The sequence below is a fragment of the Pteropus vampyrus genome, unplaced genomic scaffold, assembly GCF_000151845.1.
Source record: "Pteropus vampyrus isolate Shadow unplaced genomic scaffold, Pvam_2.0 Scaffold30, whole genome shotgun sequence".
Classification (NCBI taxonomy): Eukaryota; Metazoa; Chordata; class Mammalia; order Chiroptera; family Pteropodidae; genus Pteropus; species Pteropus vampyrus.
Window position 1 is genome coordinate 9,376,586 of NW_011888811.1, and position 22,823 is coordinate 9,399,408.

The following is a 22,823-nucleotide window of genomic DNA, read 5'->3' on the forward strand; positions in this document are numbered from 1 at the left end:
TTAACCAGCTTTCCTAAACTCACAGAACTTATAAGCATCAGAGCTAGTATTTGAATGTGTTTTCTCATTTGATCCTCTCAACGGTGCTGTGAGATAGTAGTATTACTCCCAGCAGTCCAGGAGATGGATGGCTCAAGTAAGACACTGCTCATACAAATGCTTTCGTCAGGTTTATTCATCTAATCAGTAAGGGAACGAGCAAGATTATAAAACTGGTTTAAAAATTGGACAAGGGACATATGTATGTATTTTTTAATAGTGGAAAAAGGAATGTTGAGATAAGATCTCTTGATGACCTACACTCTGGTCATTAATATCCAAGAGACAATAAAGCTATATAGCTTTTGGAGTTATCTCCTCTACTGGATGGAAATCATTTGCATCTCCATTGTCTCTTACTAGGTTTTCATAAGTTAACATCTAGTTTTACAAGATTGTACAAGAGCTGCCTTAATTAATTGAATATAGCCTTTTGAAGCTACATTTCCTCCCACGGAGTCCAAAGAACCTGAGACTGGCCTCTCAGAGCCGACAACCTGGTAAGTGCCCTTGGGTGACACTGAAAGGGACCTCGGTCATCTTTTGACTCATTTCCAACATTTGAAAGGACAGTCATCTGGAGAGTATGCAGCTGATACTCAAACCAAAGTTTTCTGAGCCGTAGACTTTCCCTCTATGTTGTACTGGTATCATTTTTAGGCTTTGGAAGGCTAGGAATGGGAAAAAGAATTTATTATGTTAAAATTGATCCAATGAAACAGAAGAATTCTCTGAGCCTAAAAACATATCACCTGGAAAAACTATCAAAACACAGATTTCTGAGTTCTTCTCTAGAAAATATAATTGCTCACTGAGTCTGGGATGGGGCCTGGGATTTTAGATTTTCTTCACAGCATTTCTGGTGTCGTACAGTTACTGGGCTAAGTCCCTGATGATAGCATTAGGAACATGAGCAAGAAACAGAAGAGGCTTAGGTTAACAGCAACACAAGCAGGCAGGGAAACTAAGAGGGACCAGCAAGGCTGCACCTCCCAAGCATCACCAGGATATAAGTGCCCAGATACTCTTGACAGAGCTAGATGGGCCAAAAGCTGGGCGAAGGAAGTGCCAATGAGAATAGCCACTGACATGAGCAATGTTTGCTTCTGCTGCGCATGTCTGCGTAGGTTGTTTTTCAAGGTAGTTTAGAAATTATTAGCATTTTATCTTCACTGGTTTGCTTATCTGAAGCAGCTGGAAGGAGGGTTGATCTCAGAGATGTTTTGCAAATTTGTTTTAGTCCTGTTGCTCCTCTCTCTGCAGAAGAAGTTTTAGAGATGCATTTGAAATGTGGCTGATGGTAAATAGTCCTTAAAGGGATGGTTCTGGGTTTGGAGGGCCCGAGCCTTAGGAAAGGTGGGTCAGGGCTCTTTCAGACTGCAATGTGCTTTTGGGTCTGGCTTCATGTACAATAGGTTCTAGGCTGCCACAGGCAATTCTGTTGTCCTTCCCCAGAGAGTGACTGTATGTTTTATGTCCGGTATTTGGGGGGCAGCTTATTTTCCTAAGCGGGATTCAAAAGCAGAGGTTTTGCTCAAGGGCTGTGGGGTCTGGGCAACCAGGTTTTACCCAAAGTGAACACTCCAGTGCTGGCTGCTATTAGCTCCGGGCTGCCGATGCTGGCTGCCGATGCTGCCTGCCTGCAGGCTTGGGATCCTGGAGGCACAGGCCGGACTGGGCTACGGAAGGCAGAGGGTACACAGAAACTGCTTTTCCATCAAAGCCAGCAGAAGGGGGCGGGGTGGGGAATCTTGGATAGTCCTTTTCTCTTCCTGGACGCACATCACTCACAACTCGTTTCCTGAAAATCCTGACACACTCCAGTGGTGAGAGACGGCTTCCTGCCGATCCACTGAGCCAGCCCTTGTCAGGGAGGAGAAGAGAGCAGATGTGGTCCGAGAAGGGGCAGTGAGCTGGGCTGCTCGCTGGCCCTGTGGCCCCTCTGTGAGCGGACGGCAGTGTCTTTGGTCCTGAGAGCAGTGCCAGGGCACCACTTGGGCACAGATGGGCCTAGCTTGGGGCAGTGGGGAGCATTTGAAAGCAGTGTTTTGTCCATCAGTAAAATTGCACAGATGGTGGTGATGAAACATGACGCTTCCTTTTGCTTCTAGAAGGAAGAACTTTCCTGGACAACATTTGTAGCTCCATTTGGGAAGGGTTCTTATTTCAAAAAAAAACCAGCCCTGAGCTTCTTACACGTCCATCCTCTTTTTCCTGCCCCGCGCTTTGCTTATACCTGTTGCTCTTCTCTGCACATGGTCACCATCTAAGAGCTGAGTCTCCTTTTCGTGACATCACATATGCCCTCAAAGCCGCTATCATCACCATCAAATTGTGTTTTGTGCTACTGGTTCCTGGCAGGGCTTTAGTTTTATCTTTCCACCTTCTAAGAGAGAAAGAGCAGGAACACCAGACCTGGTTTTGAAACCCGGCTCTGACCTTGCACCATGACAGCTTGGACAAGTTACAGGTCTGAGTTCCTAGTGTTGTCAGTCACAAAATGGGGAGAGGATTAGTACCTTCCTCATAGGTATGCCATGAAGGTGAAATAATTTAACACTTAAATACATGTGAGCTATTTTGATTGCCACTTGTCTGGATGTCCCGAGCTCAGAAAGATCCCGGATGTGGCGGGGGCAGGAAGGTGTGGGGGCTGGGTAGTGTAGACACTTTGATATTTCTGAAGTTTATCTGCCTGAAAAACACGTTGAGGTCTTGTGGTCGAGGGCGGTGGTTCGGATCAGAGATTCACTGGGAGAGTTATCAGCAGGTAGTTAGGCCCAACCCCAGAGTTTCTGTCTGCCTCAGTACATCTGGGGTGGGGCCTGACAATGTACGTTTTTAACTAGTTCCTAGGCAGTGCTGATGCTGCTCGTCCCAAAAGGGCACTTAGGCGGAAGAAGAAGCATGTTGTTCCTTGTAGATTCTTAAGACGGAATGAAGGCCAGTGGGTGCCGGTTACAGAGAGATAGTTCTGGTTCAGTGTGAGAACTTTCTTTAGCTACTAGAAGTGGTCAGATGTGGAGTGGGTGGTCTCAGGAGCTCTCTGTCACTGGAGATGTCCAGTGCTGAATGGCCATTTGGCAGATTCCTATACAACAAGGTCGAAGGTTCATTCACCCATTCATTTATTTTTTCATCCATCCATTTATTCACCAAATAAACGTGTACCATCTGTTTGGTTGGGCCTAGATGCTGGGGAGAAGCCTTTAACAGGCAGCCATGCCCCCGGCTCTTAGGGAGCCCACAGTTTAATGAGTTTGGCTATGATTCCTAAGGTCTCTTCTAACGCTGAGGCTCTGAGAGTCCTGTGGCGATGGGGACAGATCCTCAGAGGAAGAAGCTGCAGAAAGATGCTTACCCTTCTGAGGACGAGTGGCTGAGGACTAACAAGAATGTGGACACCTGTGAGGTTTAGTGTGGATTGTCTTTCTTTGGAACACCTTTATGTCACTGAATGAATGATCTTTTGCCCCCTAAGACTCAGAAGAGGCTGAGAAAGTATTTATCAGGAGCACATTTTCTGTGGGAAAATTCACATCCCGTTGGCACTCAGATGGCCCATTAAATGCTGAACCCCTGACTGGCCATCCATTATGCAGTCTGTGAAAGCAGACCCAGGAAATGGGCCTGCAGGAATGAGCTAATTGCTTTTTCACCTCTCTCAAGTGATATGCTAGACAGTTAATGGCCGAGGAGATTTAGATGGAAATAGGTAAACCCCATCAGTTTTTTCTGAGTTCTTCTATCATAATCTCCGTTGAAAGCAATAATGATAATCACTAACCTTTAACCTTCCACTCTGTAACCTCCTGGTGTTAAGCCCTTTTCATGCATTTTGTCGTTTTACGCTTATGACAGCCTTATCGAGAAAGTATAATATCCTTGTTTTTGCAGAAGAGGAAACAAATATTCAGAGAGGTAAAGTAACTTGCTTGTGGCCGTAGAGATAGTCAATGTCAGAGCTGGAATGGAAACAGTCTTTTGGACTCCAGACCATGTTCTAAGCTCTTAGTTTGCTGAACGACTCATTCATTTACTCATTCCTTCATTCGATAATTAGTTATCCTGGTTTGTAGTTGTGAGCAAAACACTTGGCCTCTGTCCTCATGGGGCTTACATTTTCTGTCTCTCAGACAAATGGCCGACTCCTCCCGTAGATCCTTGGCTGCTAGTTAGATGCTTAAGAGAAAGGAAAAGGGTGGGGAGACAGAACCTGGCAAGTTAGCTACTGACCCAAAGTTTCCATGTAATGAGAGTTTCTCTACACAGGCTGGGTTTGGGGCTTTGCTTTGTTTTTACATCTCCCTGTCGAGTTTCTTTTCTTCGTGTCCAAGGCTGGATGTTGAAAGACTTGCCTTGGTTCAAGAGACAGTTCTTGTGGCATTTGCCTTCTGACTGCACTCTGGGGGTAGAGAAGAATCTGAGAGTCAGGAGTCCTAGAATTTAGAGCTGGAAATGACCCTGGAGACTCTCTTCAACGACCTTGTCTGGCTGGGAAATGCCATCTCTTCCAAAGCCAGGGTGGTCCCTGCAGATTCCTTTGGCTTCCTGTGCCGACCTCAGCCTATATTTTCTTCTTTTTAAAAACAGTTTCAAGTTAGGTTTTTAGTTTTCGAAATAAATTACATGATAATTGTTTTTTTAAAAATCAACCAATTTTCAGAAACATGCAACTTACGTTGTGAACATCTGCAGTCTCCTGCGATAACCGAACACTAACAATGAGCGTTTGCTTCTCTTGTTGTTTTCAGTGCATACGCTATTCTACGCTGTGATTAGTTTTTCATTAAAAGGGATTTTAAAAATGCATTCTTTCCTAAAATTTATTTTTTATCTAACTCAATTTTAGACATTCTTTCCATAATCGTATATATGGACCCACTTAATTCTTTTTATTGTTAGACTCCAATTTCTCTTCCATTAGAAACCCTTTTGACCCCAGACCACGACTTTCTATAGATGCGTTCTGCTTTTAATGTGGCTCTTTTATTTTTTATTTACTTTTAGAGAAATTCAAGAAACTTTGTTTGGTGTCGTCTTGCCTTTGGTGAGGGATTCTTAACCTCAGCTTCAAGGAGTCTATGGCAAGAGAGGAAACCAATGTTCAATTTTGGGGGCGGGAAAAACGGGACTTTATTGGAAGGTTAACACACAGAACTACCAGGTCTTAGGAAATCTGAACCGCTAGGTCTCAGAAATGACAGGCCACGGCAGCTCCTGGAATCCGTGCAACAGGAACAAAGCAACAGATGATTGCTCCCATCTTATCTGTTCAGGTCTTGCAACATTACGCCATTGACTTAGCTTGGATGGTGGGCCACCCTTAGCCAGGGCTAGCTAGACAAGACACTGATTGACAATCTCACCAAAACATGCAACAGGGGAGAGGTATTCCCTTAAGGAAAAATTGCTGTGCTGGTACTAAAAGCTGGTGGAGGCAGTGCTGGAAAAGTCAATCCAGTTACACAATAGGGCCCATAGACCCTGGGGATTTTGAGTGTGCGTTTGCATGTGTATGTTCCCAAGGCCCGGCAAAAGTGAGGTCCACTGCTTTAGTTCTGTTGACTCTGTCTGGTGTGTCTGACCTAGATGATGATCCCCATGAATGTAAAATCCACAACAAACTCCCTCCTGGTTTCCTTTTTGTTCCTTAGGCCTTAATGGCTTCCTCAGCCCGAAGTGGTTCTGACAGCTTCAGTTAGAATGGCCTGTGGCTGTCTCCAGGAGGGTGGAGTCCATCACCTCAGGACATAAATGTTTGTTGTTACTCTTTGCAGGCACCTTTTTGCTCCAGCTTACACAGAAACCCATTACGCTCCAGGTGGCAGCCCTCAAACCACCACACTGAAGTCTGAGGTAAGTTCAGGTCAACAAATATCTTTCAAGCAGATTCCCGACCCAGTCCCCCACCCCGGGGGAAATGAAGGGATGGTGTGACTTGACGAAGTGGGTCCCTCCTCCTAAGGGGTTGTTTTTCCCAACCAAACACCGAGGGAGCCAGGAGGAGAAGCCAAAAGAAGCAGCCAAACATGAATTTGTTGTTTCCTAAGTGCGTTCTGTCCTTTGCTGGCTAAAATGGTCAAACAAACAATATTGTAAGGTAGTTGCATCTTATTAAAATTGGCATAAATCATCATGAAGCATACATTTTCTTTATGTTAATTACTCACATACTAATTCACACAAGTTTAAGTGAAAAATGATTTACCAGTAATTTTGAAGTCCTCATCAATCAGATGTTTAAATAATTCTTTTTTCATAGGGGTGTGTAAGTTTTTGTAGTCTGCCTTTTTAATGTGATTTTAGGTTATGAAGGTTTTTTAAATTTTGCTTGTATTTTCTTATTGGGAATTTTCCCCCTCAAAGTTGTTTTTGAGTACAAATGTTTACACAAAGATTTATCATTTAAAAATGATCTTTCAGATGGATACATTTTAGTTTGCTTCACTACACCTCACTGGTGAACATTAAAGGTAGTGAATCATGCATATTTCTTGGTTTGCTAGCTTTTCCTACCAGGGGACCCATTAGACGCGGTAGGCTCAGGGCAGTGGTTCTCAGCCAGGAGTGATTTTGTTATAAGTCATTTCTTTTACTTAAACTTTTGTCAGTATGTGAATAACTAACATGAAGCAAAGAAAACATATTTCACGATGATTTATACCAATTTAATCAGATGCAATTACCGTAAACTATTCTACTTGTTTGACAGTTTTAGCCAGCAAAGGAGGAGACAAGTGGCAATGTCTGGAGACGGCTTTAACTGCCATGACTGAGAAGTGGATGCTACTGGCACCTAGTGGGTAGAGGCCAGGGATGCTGCCAAAAGTCCTGCACAGGACAATCCCCGCACATAGAATAATCCAGCACCAAATGTCACTAATGCCTGAGCGGAGACACTCTGGATTGCCGTGACCCTTCTCGGATGCTGGGCTGATGAGATGGCCTGAAGGAGAAGGAAGAATGGACTCCAGCGGGAGCAGCGATGATCTTTCGCCTTTGAGGCAGGACACAATAGCCTTTCGTGGCCTGTAGATGGGAGAGGCGTGGCGTGAGCACAGCAGGACAGGCTCCTCTGCCTCAGTGCTCCTCCCGCAGCTTCCTGTGGAACCTGAGATGCCCATGGCCCATTCTTTAAAACATCCGTGCCAGAGTGTGAATGTCTAGGAGATAGTGACAGCCACTGTTGATCATTACCAACTCAGATTACTGTATTAGATTACCCTTGAAAAGAGGAAAAGAGACATGGGACAGTTACGTTTTGATACGTCTGAGTGGTCCAGAGCACATACTAGCTAGGTAGCTGAGGGGCTACATTGGATTACTGATATGAAGATCAGTGTTGCCTTCTTCATCAAGACTTTCTTGGATGGGAAAGGAGTCGGCAGTGTGGGCGGTGCCCTCAGCAGGCATGTTGGCTCTGTTTTTTCATCTCTGGGGAAGCTGTCCAGCTGTGGTGTGTCCACACACCTTCTTCGGCGCCCCGTGGGGAGAGGACAGGTGTGCCTCGAAAGCCCTAGCCCTTACTACCTTACAAAGTACTACCTCCTCCAAGTTTGGCTCCTGCATTTGTATACCCACAGCTGAAGAATGGGTCTCAGTGCAGAAGTCTGCTGTGAGCTCATGCTTCCTGCTGTGAAAGCCCCCTGGGGGTGGCCGCCTCAGGCCCAGAAGCTGGGAAGGAATGCAATGACTTCATGACTTCATTCACTTGTTCTTTGTGCTCTCAGAATTAAGCAGAGATATTGTAGAGGCCTTTCAGAAACGGAGGAATGGGAGAGGACTTCCCCTCACTCCCACAATGCCCCTCCTTCCGGAAGGTCTTTTGACTGCAGCATATCCTAGCTGAAGTATGGTGCCACTCATTGTTTTTCTTACATCTCCGGCTAATGAAGAGCAGAGCAGAGCCCCCACCCAGCCCCATGGGGCTCCTATGGGCTTTCTTATATTTGGGAGTTGAAGACTCAAAGAGAAAAGGGAATGAAGTAAACCACTTAGCTGCCTTTGACCCAAATGTTGAGGACCACACTCTAATACCAAACTTGGCCTGGGGCAACAGGAGGTCTGGGAACCTTATCAGGCTTGTCCCCTAATCTAGATCTGGTCACAGGGAAGGGGTGGAGAGGGGATGGGCCTGTAAATGTGTTCCAATAGAAGGAGTTACAGAGTTTGGGGTCTGAAGCCAGGGTTTTAGTCTTGGCTTTAACTAGCTATTTGACCTTACACAACCCTTTTGACTACACTAGTGTTGAATTTCTTCCTCTGAAAATTGGATATGCTAAGGGTTGACTCTCAGGGCTATGGAAGGGTAAAATGAATCACTGATTTTATGGGAATTTGTAAACATCTCTTCCAACGCCACATTTTACAGATGAGGAAATTGAGAGAAGAGAAAAAGTAACATGCTTCAGTTCAGATAACCAGCAAGTGGCCAGGCTTAGACTGGAACTCAGGTCCCCATTGGTGCCAGAAGATAACACAGTTTTGACAAATTAATTCCTATGCGCTTTGCTGGGTGCTTTTGCTCGGAGAGGTGGAGCATAGAGGCTGAAGTCAGGCCTCTGGGGTTTGAGTCTCCACTTTCGTTCTGCGTGGCCTTGTGAATCATGATAAAACCTCTGCAACCTTTAGTTTCCCTTTTTAAAAAATGGGAATAATAATATCTACTTCATAAGGCTGTGGTCTTAATTAAAGGGGAAAAAGACCTACGTAAGTTGTTTATCTTGCTGTAAGAGCTGGATAGACGTTCGCCCTTATTGTTACTGACAATGAACGGCGGGTATGAGTATCACATGCCGTGATGCATGTGCAAGCCCTTTGTAAATTTAAGGCATGTTCTAAAGTCCGTTGCAATGCTATTTCAGAGAGCATCCAGGCAGTGAGCACTGTTTGCATCAATCCAAAGATGGGAAGTGATACAAGGAATCTTCACGCCCATCCCTGCTGGCCGAAGGATTATCAGTAGGTGAAAGGGCACCGGTGGTGCAGAGACTGATCCTAAGTTGAGTGAGTTGAGTGTCAGCCTGGCCCGTAAGCTGTGGTCTGGCTGCATGGCTCAGCTGGGCAAGATGTAGGATTGGTGTGGCTAAGGCTGAGGATTCAGCCCCTGGTGGGCTTCCAGCTCCCTGAAGGCCACGTTCTGCCTTTGACCAAGGAGAATGTAGTGCTGATCACTAATGTTTGTTGCCAGCTGCTCTGGGTCGGGTACCCTGCACTAGCTCCTTGATGTATGGTGCTCTCGCAACCACCCCCGAGGTAGAGACTGAAGAGAGAGGTTGTGGAACTGTTAATGTAGCTGGTAGGTGTGAGAGAGTGCGTTTAAATTTGGCCTGGCCATGCCAAAATGCTCGAATCTGGGCTGTACTGGTGCCTAGAGCTGGGCAGGAGGTGGAGCCAGACAGTGTAGACGAATGGGTTAGCGGTCTCTTGGGTCACATTCCTGCCTTCTGGGGACCAAGGAACATCTACGAGCAAGTATGGTCCTGCTGATGGATCACTTGGACTGTTACGTAGGCGAATGCCAGAAAATTTCTGGTTGGCCTTGCTCAGGGCCAGGGTGTGGGGGAGTAGGGAAGAGAAAGCTCCATGTCTGCAACCGCATGGCTTGTATCTTTCTTAAGAGCTTTTCATAATCTGGCTTTGCCTTTGGGTTTCGTCTTCTCTCTCTTGACCACTTGAGAAGGAGCGTGTAGGGATGTGGCCCTTGTTATCACCCTTCGCTGTGCCCGGGACAGTCCTGGTTTGCGCCCGTTGTCTGGTTTTGCACGTCAGCGCTCAGCAATGTCCTGGTTTGCCTCCTGAGTGCTCTGGTTACCCTACTTAGAACATGCTCTGCTGGCACTTCCAACTTTTATTTCAAGCCACTCTTCATGGTTTGTAATTACATCTTTTTAATTAAGATTGGCTCTCACCAGACTATAGGTCCCACAAAGGCTGGAGCCGTGTCTGTCTGCTCACTGTTGAGTCTCCAGGGCCCAGCCGGAGGCCTGGCACAGAGCGGTGCTCTGCAGCTGTTTGTGGTCACGAAGGAATCCATCAGGCTGGGAAGACCAGATGGGCCTGAGACACACTGACTAGAGAACAGCATCCGACCTCTGTGCAGCCATGGATGCAGGTGCCAAATTCAGTCAGAGCCAGGCACTCAGGGATTCAGGGAGGTGCGGAAGAGCTGGGGAGTGGGGGCTATTCATTTCTTAGGGCTGCTGTAATGAAGTACCATGAACTTAGAGATTTAAAACAACAGAAGTATATTCTCTCACAGGTCTGGAGGCTAGAAGTCCGAAATCCAGGTATTGGCAGAGCCAGGCTTCTTCTGTAGTCTCTAGGGAAGAATCCTTCCTTGCCTCTTCCTAGCTTCTGATGGCCCCTGGCTTGTAGCTTCATCACTCTAATCTCTGCCTCTGTTACCACCTGGCCTTCTTCTCTGTGTGTGTTGTCTGTGTCCTCTCCTCTTCTTAGAAGGACACCAGTCCAATATGACTTCATCTTAATTACATCTGCAAAGACCCTATTCCAGATAAGATCACATTCTGAGGGTCTGGGTAAACATGAATTTTGGGAGAACACTATTTACCCCTCTATGGGGATCACAGAGGTGATTCTCATGGGAGCGGCTGGCTCTTCAGAAGCGGACATTTACTGTGGCCAGCATGGCGCCATGCAGAAAGCTCTGAACTAGCTCTGGCGTCCCGGTTCTCCAACCAGCAGGGGGACCTTCGGCAAATTTCTTTGCTTCCCTAAGCCTCAGTCTCTTCATCTGTTCTGTGACGATGAGGACATCTGCCCTGTCCCACCTCCCAGGACTATTATGAGGATCAAATGAAATGGAAACTTGAAAAACTCTTTGCAGGTTGTGAGGTTATGCTAGATATCAAATCATCCGTGACCTGCACGAGACATTAACATTGCCGTGCTTATGAGTGTTCTCTGGTCTAACCACCCATTTCTCCTTGCTAGGATCACTGCTTTTACCACGGGATGGTGAGGAAGGCAGAACAGTCCAGTGTCACACTCAGCACTTGCCGAGGAATGAGGTAAGAGGCCCTGACAGTGCTAGGGCCACCTGGCACTCTCCCTAGGAATGGGATTTTCAGGACAAGCAGGGCAGGCCTTGGGCAGGCACCTGGAGAGTGTAAGCAAGCCAGCTCTGAGAAAGGCTGGGCTTGGGAGGGACGGCGAAATCCTAGATAATCCATAAATTCACTGGATGAGCTTTCCTTTTCCTGAGGAACTTAGAGTTTTAGTGTTATTCAGGTATGGTGAAGCCAACAGAGCAGGAGACAACTGCCATTGAAAAGACAGTTTATTATACTCAAGATCCCAAGAGGTGGGGGCATGCCATGTAGGAGGCGGGGACACGCAGGGAGCACAGGGGTCAGTCAGGAGGCAGAGGGAGCGGGGGACGGGGGCGGGGCATGTGGCGAGAGTCTTTATTGTGTTTCTGCAGGAAGGAACAGGTGAGGCTCAGGATTGATTAGCTTGAATAATTTCAGTGGGATCTGGGGCATAGAGGCTGTCCCTAGTGTCTGGTACCTGGCCCGGGGTGAACAGGACAGGGGAAGAGTGGTCCAGAGCGTGGAAGCCACATTTGAAAGGTGTGGTCACCGGAGAGCTGTTTACCGTCTCTAGGAAGTGGCTAACCTTGGGGGAGGAGGGGCAATGCCCCAGATGTCATAGTGTCAGAACACAGAAAAAAAAGACATGGTTCATACACTTGAAACTGATGAGTCTGAGCATTTATTCCCACTCCTCCTTTGCTCTTCTCTGGTAGAAGTACCTATATATAGGTGGTGAAAAAGGAAGGGGTAGGTAATGAACAGATAGGGAGGGAAGAGAAAGGAAAAGCAAGGATAGTTTTCGAGATAAAAATATTAACTGAAAAGTTCCAACTAGGTGGCATATTGGAAAAATCCCCAGGTGATTCGTGTGCACATTATAGTTTGTACTTGAGAATATGAATTATATTTCAAGTATCTGTTCTTCTCCTCCAGCCTGCCTGAGCGCTTTGCATGTAGTAGGATCTTTACATGTATGTTGAAGTAATGAATATAATTTATTTAGACTCTTCCCACACTCTCCTCCTTTTGGAAAAGAGATCTGAAAAAACCTGTGTTTGAATTGCTTATGCCAATTGTTTAGGTTTTAATTACCTAGGTTTTAATGTGGTACCTATACCCAATGTGTTGACAAACTGGCTCTACGAAAAAAAGAAAAAGGAAAAGAAAGCCCTGATTTGCGGCATCTGCCAATACGCTCGCAAAAATACTCCCACCGTGACCAATGTAAAGCTGTCAACACGATGTTACTGACCGCAGAATGGGGACGCCGCACACACGGCTGGCTCTCACGAGCTCGCGGGAGGCGTTTCCTCTGTGTGCCCTTCCTCTTGGTCAACTGATTCATTCAACGATTGTTTCTTTCAGTCAACAGATTAATTTTGGTGCCTACTCTGTGCCCATAGCCTACACAGGTGGAAGAAAGACAGGCATTGCAAAGTTCTTTTCTGAGCCCTCAGTTTCCTCTGTGAAACGGACATCGATGATAGGCACGGCAGGGAATGTGACGTGCTGTGTTAACTCTGCAGCACTCTACAGGCATATGGGATTGTTACCGTCTCACACCGTTTTGTAACGGTGAAACCATGCTCAGACTTACCCAGGCTCACATGCAAATGCAAGGCCTCTCATGCTGTAGATCCTACGTGTTTGTTTATAAATTGGGCCACGTCTCCCCTGTAAGTCTTCGTGGTGAGTCACCGGAGGGAATTAGACAGGAAACAAGCTTGGCTGGGAGGCCATAACCGTGGCCCCAAATCCCCTGCTCAAGTGACCTGGTTGAGCCAAGCCAACTGGCCTCCTGGTGGTGTTTACAGGTCCAGCCACCACCACCTGCAGTCTGCAAGTAAACAAAGGTCTGTCCCAAAGAGGAGGACAGGGAATATGCAGGTGTGACTTGCTTCTCTCTGCCTCTTCCTCTGTCCCCTTGGTCTGGAGCAGTGGGAACTTGGCTTGGCCTTGGTAAATGATTCCCACAGCCGTGCTGACAGGGGGAAACCGGGTGAGCCACCCATGTGTTTCTGTTTTGCATGCTTCCCTCCGGTGGGGTCCACCCGCCTTACTTTCCCAGCCGTCTCGCTACACACTCTAAGAAACCAAGGGTGTCTGTGGGCCTGACTGATTTAAGAGCCGAAGACTCATGCCAGATGGCTCCATTCAGACTCTGGAGAAGGAGCAGCTGCAGCAGCAGCAGCCTTCAAACACTCAAGTCTCTCCCCAGGCTCATAAAGCGATGCCGCAATGGAAAATCTCAGTGATTACGCTTCTCTCCCGGAAACATGAGAATGTGATTGGGGAAAATAGGTAGGACTTACACCAAGCGGGGTCTTCAGGCCGATGGTACAGATACAGAGGAATTCAGCTGAGCTTCTAGGCTGTGGCTGGGCCCCCTCTTCTCTCCAAAGCAAGTCTTTAGGCTACTTTAAATCAATAAATACTACGTGATCATAGTAAAAAAAAAAAAAAAAAAAAAATTTAAGTAGTGCAGGAGTGTACAATGAAAGATTTCTTTCTCACTCGCAAATTCCTGAATCCCCTTTCCTCAGGGGCAGCCATTGTTAACCAGTCTTTTTTAGAAATATTCCTGGCAAAAAAGAACATAGATATGTAATACGATGTTTTGTAATCTTATTTGGGCCACTGACCCCTTTGAGAATTGAGTGGCAAATATGGATATTTATAAACTACACCGATAAAAATATGTGGCACACCATTTCATTAGGGATTTGGTGAGTCCATACCCCCCACACCTGTCTCCAGTGAAGGACTCATCCCCCAAATGTCTGCACGATTTCTTGCATTCACAAATGCTTTGCAAACTAACTCGAAATAGAAATGTAAGGAGTGAAGATCATTTGTGAAGAAATCTAGATGGCACTGGACTGAAGTGCCCTTGACTGAATCTGTGTAGTCTGTGAGACACTGTGTGTGTGTATGTCTGTCTGTGTCTGTGTCTGTGTCTGTGTGCCTGTGTGCCTGTCCCTAGCTCACTATCTGTCAGCAGGAGAGGTACTGATTGCAGTAAAAACATTTTTTTAAAAGCCTGATTGGTCAGTTTATGTTTAAAGAAAATGCTTGTTAAAAATTATCATTACATAACTAGGGTGAACAGGACAGGGGAAGAGTGGTCCAGAGCGTGGAAGCCACATTTGAAAGGTGTGGTCATCGGAGAGCTGTTTACCGTCTCTAGGAAGTGGCTAACCTTGGGGGAGGAGGGGCAATGCCCCAGATGTCATAGTGTCAGAACACAGAAAAAAAAGACATCGTTCATACACTTGAAACTGATGAGTCTGAGCATTTATTCCCACTCCTCCTTTGCTCTTCTCTGGTAGAAGTACCTATATATAGGTGGTGAAAAGGAAGGGGTAGCTAATGAACAGATAGGGAGGGAAGAGAAAGGAAAAGCAAGGATAGTTTTCGAGATAAAAATATTAACTGAAAGGTTCCAACTAGGTGGGCATATTTGAAAAATCCCCAGGTGATTCGTGTGCACATTATAGTTTGTACTTGAGAATATGAATTATATTTCAAATATCTGTTCTTCTCCTCCAGCCTGCCTGAGCGCTTTGCATGTAGTAGGATCTTTACATGTATGTTGAAGTAATGAATATAATTTATTTAGACTCTTCCCACACTCTCCTCCTTTTGGAGAAGAGATCTGAAAAAACCTGTATTTTAATTGCTTATCCAATTGTTTAGGTTTTAATTACCTAGGTTTTAATGTGGTACCTATACCCAATGTGTTGACAAACTGGCTCTACGAAAAAAAGAAAAAGGAAAAGAAAGCCCTGATTTGCGGCATCTGCCAATACGCTCGCAAAAATACTCCCACCGTGACCAATGTAAAGCTGTCAACACGATGTTACTGACCGCAGAATGGGGACGCCGCACACACAGCTGGCTCTCACGAGCTCGCGGGAGGCGTTTCCTCTGTGCGCCCTTCCTCTCGGTCAACTGATTCATTCAACGATTGTTTCTTTCAGTCAACAGATTAATTTTGGTGCCTACTCTGTGCCCATAGCCTACACAGGTGGAAGAAAGACAGGCATTGCAAAGTTCTTTTCTGAGCCCTCAGTTTCCTCTGTGAAACGGACATCGATGATAGGCACGGCAGGGAATGTGATGTGCTGTGTTAACTCTGCAGCACTCTACAGGCATATGGGATTGTTACCGTCTCACACCGCTTTGTAACGGTGAAACCATGCTCAGACTTACCCAGGCTCACATGCAAATGCAAGGCCTCTCATGCTGTAGATCCTACGTGTTTGTTTATAAATTGGGCCACGTCTCCCCTGTAAGTCTTCGTGGTGAGTCACCGGAGGGAATTAGACAGGAAACAAGCTTGGCTGGGAGGCCATAACCGTGGCCCCAAATCCCCTGCTCAAGTGACCTGGTTGAGCCAAGCCAACTGGCCTCCTGGTGGTGTTTACAGGTCCAGCCACCACCACCTGCAGTCTGCAAGTAAACAAAGGTCTGTCCCAAAGAGGAGGACAGGGAATGTGCAGGTGTGACTTGCTTCTCTCTGCCTCTTCCTCTGTCCCCTTGGTCTGGAGCAGTGGGAACTTGGCTTGGCCTTGGTAAATGATTCCCACAGCCGTGCTGACAGGGGGAAACCGGGTGAGCCACCCATGTGTTTCTGTTTTGCATGCTTCCCTCCGGTGGGGTCCACCCGCCTTACTTTCCCAGCCGTCTCACTACACACTCTAAGAAACCAAGGGTGTCTGTGGGCCTGACTGATTTAAGAGCCGAAGACTCATGCCAGATGGCTCCATTCAGACTCTGGAGAAGGAGCAGCTGCAGCAGCAGCAGCCTTCAAACACTCAAGTCTCTCCCCAGGCTCATAAAGCGATGCCGCAATGGAAAATCTCAGTGATTACGCTTCTCTCCCGGAAACATGAGAATGTGATTGGGGAAAATAGGTAGGACTTACACCAAGCGGGGTCTTCAGGCCGATGGTACAGATACAGAGGAATTCAGCTGAGCTTCTAGGCTGTGGCTGGGCCCCCTCTTCTCTCCAAAGCAAGTCTTTAGGCTACTTTAAATCAATAAATACTACGTGATCATAGTAAAAAAAAAAAAAAAAAAAAAATTTAAGTAGTGCAGGAGTGTACAATGAAAGATTTCTTTCTCACTCGCAAATTCCTGAATCCCCTTTCCTCAGGGGCAGCCATTGTTAACCAGTCTTTTTTAGAAATATTCCTGGCAAAAAAGAACATAGATATGTAATACGATGTTTTGTAATCTTATTTGGGCCACTGACCCCTTTGAGAATTGAGTGGCAAATATGGATATTTATAAACTACACCGATAAAAATATGTGGCACACCATTTCATTAGGGATTTGGTGAGTCCATACCCCCCACACCTGTCTCCAGTGAAGGACTCATCCCCCAAATGTCTGCACGATTTCTTGCATTCACAAATGCTTTGCAAACTAACACGAAATAGAAATGTAAGGAGTGAAGATCATTTGTGAAGAAATCTAGATGGCACTGGACTGAAGTGCCCTTGACTGAATCTGTGTAGTCTGTGAGACACTGTGTGTGTGTATGTCTGTCTGTGTCTGTGTCTGTGTCTGTGTGCCTGTGTGCCTGTCCCTAGCTCACTATCTGTCAGCAGGAGAGGTACTGATTGCAGTAAAAACATTTTTTAAAAAGCCTGATCGGTCAGTTTATGTTTAAAGAAAATGCTTGTTAAAAATTATCATTACATAACTAACTGTGTGTTAAACATTCAAATAGTACAGGAGTGTAAAACTAAAAGAAGTGGAAATTCTTTATCCTGTCCTACCTTTTCGACCAGTCCCATTCCCCATCTATAATCACTGTTGGGGTATACATAGTTGAAATACATAATTGCGTGTATATGTGATTTTTAAATATCTAAATGAGATTACCCTATACATACCATTCTGTTTTTTTTTTTTCATTTTATTTTATTTTTTACTATTTAACATTCTGTCTTTGACACATATAGCTCTACCTCATTCTTTGAATGGCTGCATAATTTCTTACTTTCTAATGTCAGGCAAGTTTAATTACATAGTAAGTCTGTCAAAGACACACAGTAGATCATCTGTAGTGATCTGTTTGATGCATCGCTGTTATATTATAGCAGATCTGTCCTCAAAATTCTGAGGCCCACACTCACTGTGGTTATTCCTTACCTCTGTTCCCTGGATTTAAATTCTGTGAGAGAATCGGAAACTGAGAATGAATGCAAGAGTATGCATATGAATGTTTTGCCCCTTTGCCAAGGAGTGGCCTGGCCCCTTTCCCCTTTGAATAGCTGGCCTTCCCTCTGCAGAACAGATGATAAATGCTACTACCTCTGTCGGGCACAGAGTAGGCCCTCACAGGACAGTACCATTAAGTTGCGACAGATGTAGATTCTGGGATCGGAGAATTCTCGGCTCAAAACCTCACAGGTTGCTTTAGTTCTCTAGCATCAGTGTTCTCACCTGGAAAGTGGGAACTGTGGTCGTAATAACGTCTCTGGTGGATTTACGTTAGGCGACGAGCACAACCTCTTGGGAGCAAGGATCTTGATTTCTTCGTCACACTGTATCCCCAGTGCCTGCGTTGAATGGCTACAGAATAAAATGCCTTGTATCCTGCTCAATATATGATATGTGCTCGAAGACTGCTGTTTTTAAATACTACTTTGATTGTTAGTAAATATTGCCTGTCGCTTCTGTCAATGATCATGGCAACCCCGCGAGATGGGTGGCGTTAACGAGTGACTTACCACAAAGCTAATAGAAGAGCCAGAATTCGAATCCAGATGTGTCTCACCCCCTGAGCCCGTGCTCTCCACTTGTGCCTTCCCAACCCCACCCAGATGGAGCACATCACCTGAACGCCTTCCTTCCTCGCTTCTGTGCTGCCTTTGAAAGTCCCCGAAACTCTTTCTCACTTGGATGCAAATTGGGGTTGAGGGGTATCAGGGTGAGTACGTCTGGGGCAGCTCTAGCTGTAGGATATGCCCCCTCGGGCTCTGAGTGGATAAATTCCCAGCAGCAGTCTTGCCTAGTTCCTCGAAGCATGCATGTGTACGCGCCCTGCGGTCACTCCGGGGTTAAACTGGAATTGCCTGTCGCCTGCCAGGGTTCCTCTGTACAGTTTCATTTGTGTCAAACTGTTAACAGTGAGGAATGGGATCGAGACGGCTTAGAGAATAGCATGTGAGGTCCCAGCCACCCAGCCTTCTGTGCCCCCCTCCCATGCCCCTGGTGTAGCTCTGACAGTGCTTTATATTTAGCAAATTAGACTAACTGAGGCTGCTAGAAGGATAAGTGGCTGGTGGGTGCTAGCAGGACTTGGGGGAAGACCTTAGGAACTAGATTCTCAGAAATCCCCACTTTCAAAGCTGGAGTTCGCAGTAAAGTGCTGAGACTTGTGCCAGCCTCCTCTCCCTCCCCCAGCAGTCTGGGAGGATTGTAGCTTTGAGTTACCAGGGGCTACAGTGGGGGGAGGAGGGGAACAGCCACAGAATCTTACTGCTGGGAGGACCTTATGTTTAAAGAAAATGCTTGTTAAAAATCAGTGTCCTTTGAGCCTGTGTTTCTCAGATTGTAATCTGCCCACTCCCTGAAACAGAATTGCTTGGGGCTTTCTGAAAAGGTGGGTTCCAGGCCACAGTTCCTGAATGTGGCCGGGAGGGAATTACTGTGGGACCTGCTAAGGGTGCTGATGCTCAGACCTGCAGAATCCGAGTCTTTTACATCTGTATTTTTAATGCACTCTGTAGAATATTCTAATAGATGGCTCTGGGGGCTCTAACCCTAGAGATCTCTGACCCACAGGGTGAGAACTCACTGATGGAGGCAGGCAGCATAGAGGTTAAGGGTATGGGTCCAGAGTCTACCAGACTTTAAATCATGAGAGCTTGTTGTTTAATCTCTTTGGGCCTCAGTTTCCTCATCTATAAAATGGGACTCATGATGGGGCCTTATAGAATTGACGTGAGAATGAAATAAGAACCATGGTGTCTTACTTCAGCCAGGCCAGTTGGGTAGTGGCCTGTCACACCCCAGAGAAGAGTTGCTGTCGCCAGTCACTTGTAGCCATCTGTAAACGGGATATCTTTCTGACCCATTCTATGGGACTGCTGTGACAGAGGGCAGTGTGAGGTCATGGGTAAGGTTGTGGGACTTGGAACCAGACTGCGTAGGTCCTTACCAACTTTGTGACTTTGAGTCAGTTAATCAGCCTTGCTGAGTCTTAGTTTTCTCGTTTGTACAATGGGTATATTTGTAAGGATCATGGAAGCTGGTGTGGATAGTAAAATGCTCAGCACAGTGTCAGGTTCATAGCAAAGGCTCAGTGATTTGTAACCGCCATGATTATTGTTACTCACCACGCACATCCTTTGGCATGCTCTCTGTCCTGTTTGGCACAGAGGCTTATTCAAGTGATACTCAATCAGCTACACTGGAACTTTCCCCAGTCCCTATATGGAACTTCTCACTCACTGGGTATTATCTCCACAGCTACAACCTGGTGCACACAAAACCGTCAGCTGTTTTGTGGTCCAGCCCTCTGTGTTTCCCATGTTTATAGCCATTGGGGGAAACTGAGGTGACGGAAAGGGCCTTGGTCAGCCGAGATGAGGAGATAGTTTGGGAACAGGATGCCCGCAGAAGGTCCACCCTCTGCCCTTTCCTGTCTGGATTCAGGAGCGGATGTCATCCTTGCCCTTTGCCCCATTTCCACTCCAGCTGTTTGGGGACCACCTTGGGTGTCCTGCCCAGGGGCCGCTGCAGGATTGCTGCGTCAGCCTGGGCGAGGCAGCCGGGAAGTCGGCAGGCTCCCCGGCACTGGAATGAGGTCAGCCAGGAGTGGATTCCAGGAAGGGCTACTGCTGATCAAAACCTGGCACTGTGTCCCCTGCGAGCATCACAGGCTCCTTCTAAAGGGCAAAACTGGAGCAGGGATCCTGAGAGGTTGGGGGTGGGGTGAAAGCCAAGACAGCTAAAGAGAGAGGTCTTTTCAATTTGAAGTGGCAAAGACTGAATCGGGGATATTTTAGCTTTTGAACTTTCTAGGTGGGTGAGAGCCTGAGGTTTGGAGCACACGAAATGCTGCTGGGACCTCTGTGGCTCCTTGCGAGGCTTCCTCCTCCCCCAGAGCCCTGGGGGCATTCCCGTGTATTCATCTCACTGCATCAGGATGGCAGATACCTGCTACATGGGCCTCTATTCACCTTTCCACCGATTGTTTGCCACAGTGATTGATAATTCATGGCACTATTTCTCACTGAGTCCAGATAAAGCTCTTAGAAACCTCACAGATGCCACATTCCAGGCAGTTGTGTCTAGTTCATCAGTGTTAGGGGTGATGAAACCCTTTTGTCATCTCTGTTATATGCTATATAACACTCTAAACTCCATGAGGACAGGCACTTTGTCTTGTTCACTACTCTATTCTCAGCAACTAGCACAATGCCTGGCACGTAGAAGGAGCGAGCTCAGGAAATATTCGTGGAATGAACGACTGTCTGTCCTCCAGTGGGCTGTGAATTACTCGACAATGGGCATGATGTCTACAGTACATGTAGTACAGAGTAAGGGCTCAGTGAATGAGAGAATACAGTGAACGAACAAGTCTTTTTCTGCTTTCAAAGAGAAAGAGTATTCACACATGCTTGGTTGTGGACGTCGCTTCACCAATGAGCGGCCTTGCTGACGGGGAAGTTGGGGCTAGTTAGGAATGCCATCGGTGATGCCTCCAGTTTTGGTTTCCAGAGATACTTGTCATCCCTTTTAATCATCCCAAGGGTTCTGATAAATTAATAAATTATCATTTATGTTTAAACATGGGGAAACTGAGGCTCAGGGTGATTTAAGAAATTGGTTGAAGAGCAGCTGACAGTTTAATGTTGGAGCTAAGACCAGGGCGTGGGTCTCCTCACCCCCGGGCAAGTGTTCTTCCTCTAGTTACCATTCCGTCTTTTTCTGAGTCTATAAAAGTTTCAACCTGCGATTTGCCATTTGCCATGTTTGGGTTTGTGGTATACCACATTTCACATACACGAGCATTTCTCTGGAGAGGATGTCTGATCTTGCATCTCACCGAAGGGTACGTGACCCCACAATAAAGTTAAGAACCAGTGATCGAAACCAGCTGTGACATTTTGCATATGGGGAAACTGAGGCCTGAGCAAGGGACTTTTCCAGGACCAAAATCTTTGACCAAAGATTCTATTTCTTCTATCGACAGAGGACTGATTGTGGTGAACAGCAACCTCAGCTACATCATCGAGCCCCTCCCTGACAGCGAAGGCTACCACCTTATTTACAGATCTGAACATCTCAAGGTGCCCCCTGGGAACTGTGGGTTCAGGCACTCCAAGCCCAGCTCCAGGGACTGGGTCCTTCCGTTTACGAACCTGGCCACGAAACGACCTCGCCGGGTGAGTGTCTCGGTGCGGGAGTCAGCCTCGGGATAGTCTTGTCCCCGTGAGGACCTTTACTTTGCATCCAACAGTAATTCTGAATTAGAGAGAGATGGCTGAGAAGAAGGGAATAGCTTTGATTTTTTTCTAAGTCATTGTTGAGTGTGAGACACCCTTGTATTCGGTAGAATAACTGCTTTGGGGAGCACACTACTACATTTGAAATCTTCTGAGATGCAAATTTCCGAAACTTCAAAATGTGAGGAAAAAACACATGCCTCCCTTTTTGGAATATGACAAAAGCTTGTGTTTATTTATACCGAAAATAGAGGTATGTGGTTTAAATGTTTTTTGGGAACTGGATTGTTAGCGTGTTCCTTCACGGTATGTTGGCCTCTGTTCTGCCTATACTCGCCAGCCCACCCAGCTCACTATTTTTCGAGCCTGGAGGACTGGATCCAAAATCCCAGAGCAGCCTCTGGTGATAACCAAGACGGTGTGTGGAAGGTGTCGTGAGGGTGGTGGCGACCACGGCCGAGACTGTCTCTGGTACCCAAAGACGAAATTGGTGAGGAGGCCCCCGTTTATTAAGGAGCACCGTTGGCAGGTTTTTGTGTGAGGCCAAGTTCACCATTTCTCCAGCTCTGATCTGCTTTCATCTCTTTCTTAGATGAAAAGGGAAGATTTACACTCCATGAAGTATGTGGAGCTTTACCTCGTGGCTGATTACGCAGAGGTAAGGGGGAGGCACTGGGTTTTAGCAGGAAAACTGCTCTCTTGAGAGCTTCCGTTCCAGGCTTCAAACTGCTCTGGGGAAAGGCTGAAGCATTCATCTTTCTCCGGTTTGTCATGTGATTTTGACCTTAAATCTGACCAAGGGCTCTTTTTGTGATTTTAATAGTGTGTGTGGGGGGGGAGGGGAACGAGGAAAAGTCTCTTCTAGCTTGATACATTAATCAGATAGAAAATCACTACAGTTCACGTTACTTGGAGTAACATCTCTTAGGCTGGGTCTGAAGACCTTTAGATTTTGGTGCTTATTCTCTAGAGAAAATTTAAAAACATTTATTTTTGCAAAGATAATACATGTATTCTCAATCACCTGATTAAATACAATTTATGATCATGTTGGTGCCACCTGAGAACCTGAAGCTGGGGTCCCCAAGATGTGGTCCCGTGACCAGCAGCATCGGCAACACCTGGGAACTTGGGAGAATGCAGAGCGTTAGTCCGTACCTCAGACCTACTGAATCCTAAACTGTGGGGCTGGGATATAGCAGTTCATGTGCTGACAAGCCCTCTGGATGATTCTGATACACGGTCCAGTTTGAG

The 22,823-nt window shown here is 46.4% G+C and overlaps 1 protein-coding gene across 1 annotated transcript in view; it reads left to right on the top strand.

Moving 5' to 3' along the window:
- Positions 1-22,823, top strand: part of ADAM19 (ADAM metallopeptidase domain 19) — an 83,590-nt gene that overhangs the window by 27,588 nt on the left and 33,179 nt on the right. The window contains exons 4-7 of the mRNA XM_011356785.2: positions 5,820-5,898; positions 10,999-11,075; positions 21,317-21,509; positions 22,162-22,227. Coding sequence (XP_011355087.1) covers positions 5,820-5,898; positions 10,999-11,075; positions 21,317-21,509; positions 22,162-22,227 — 415 coding nt within the window. The remainder of the gene's footprint in view (positions 1-5,819; positions 5,899-10,998; positions 11,076-21,316; positions 21,510-22,161; positions 22,228-22,823) is intronic.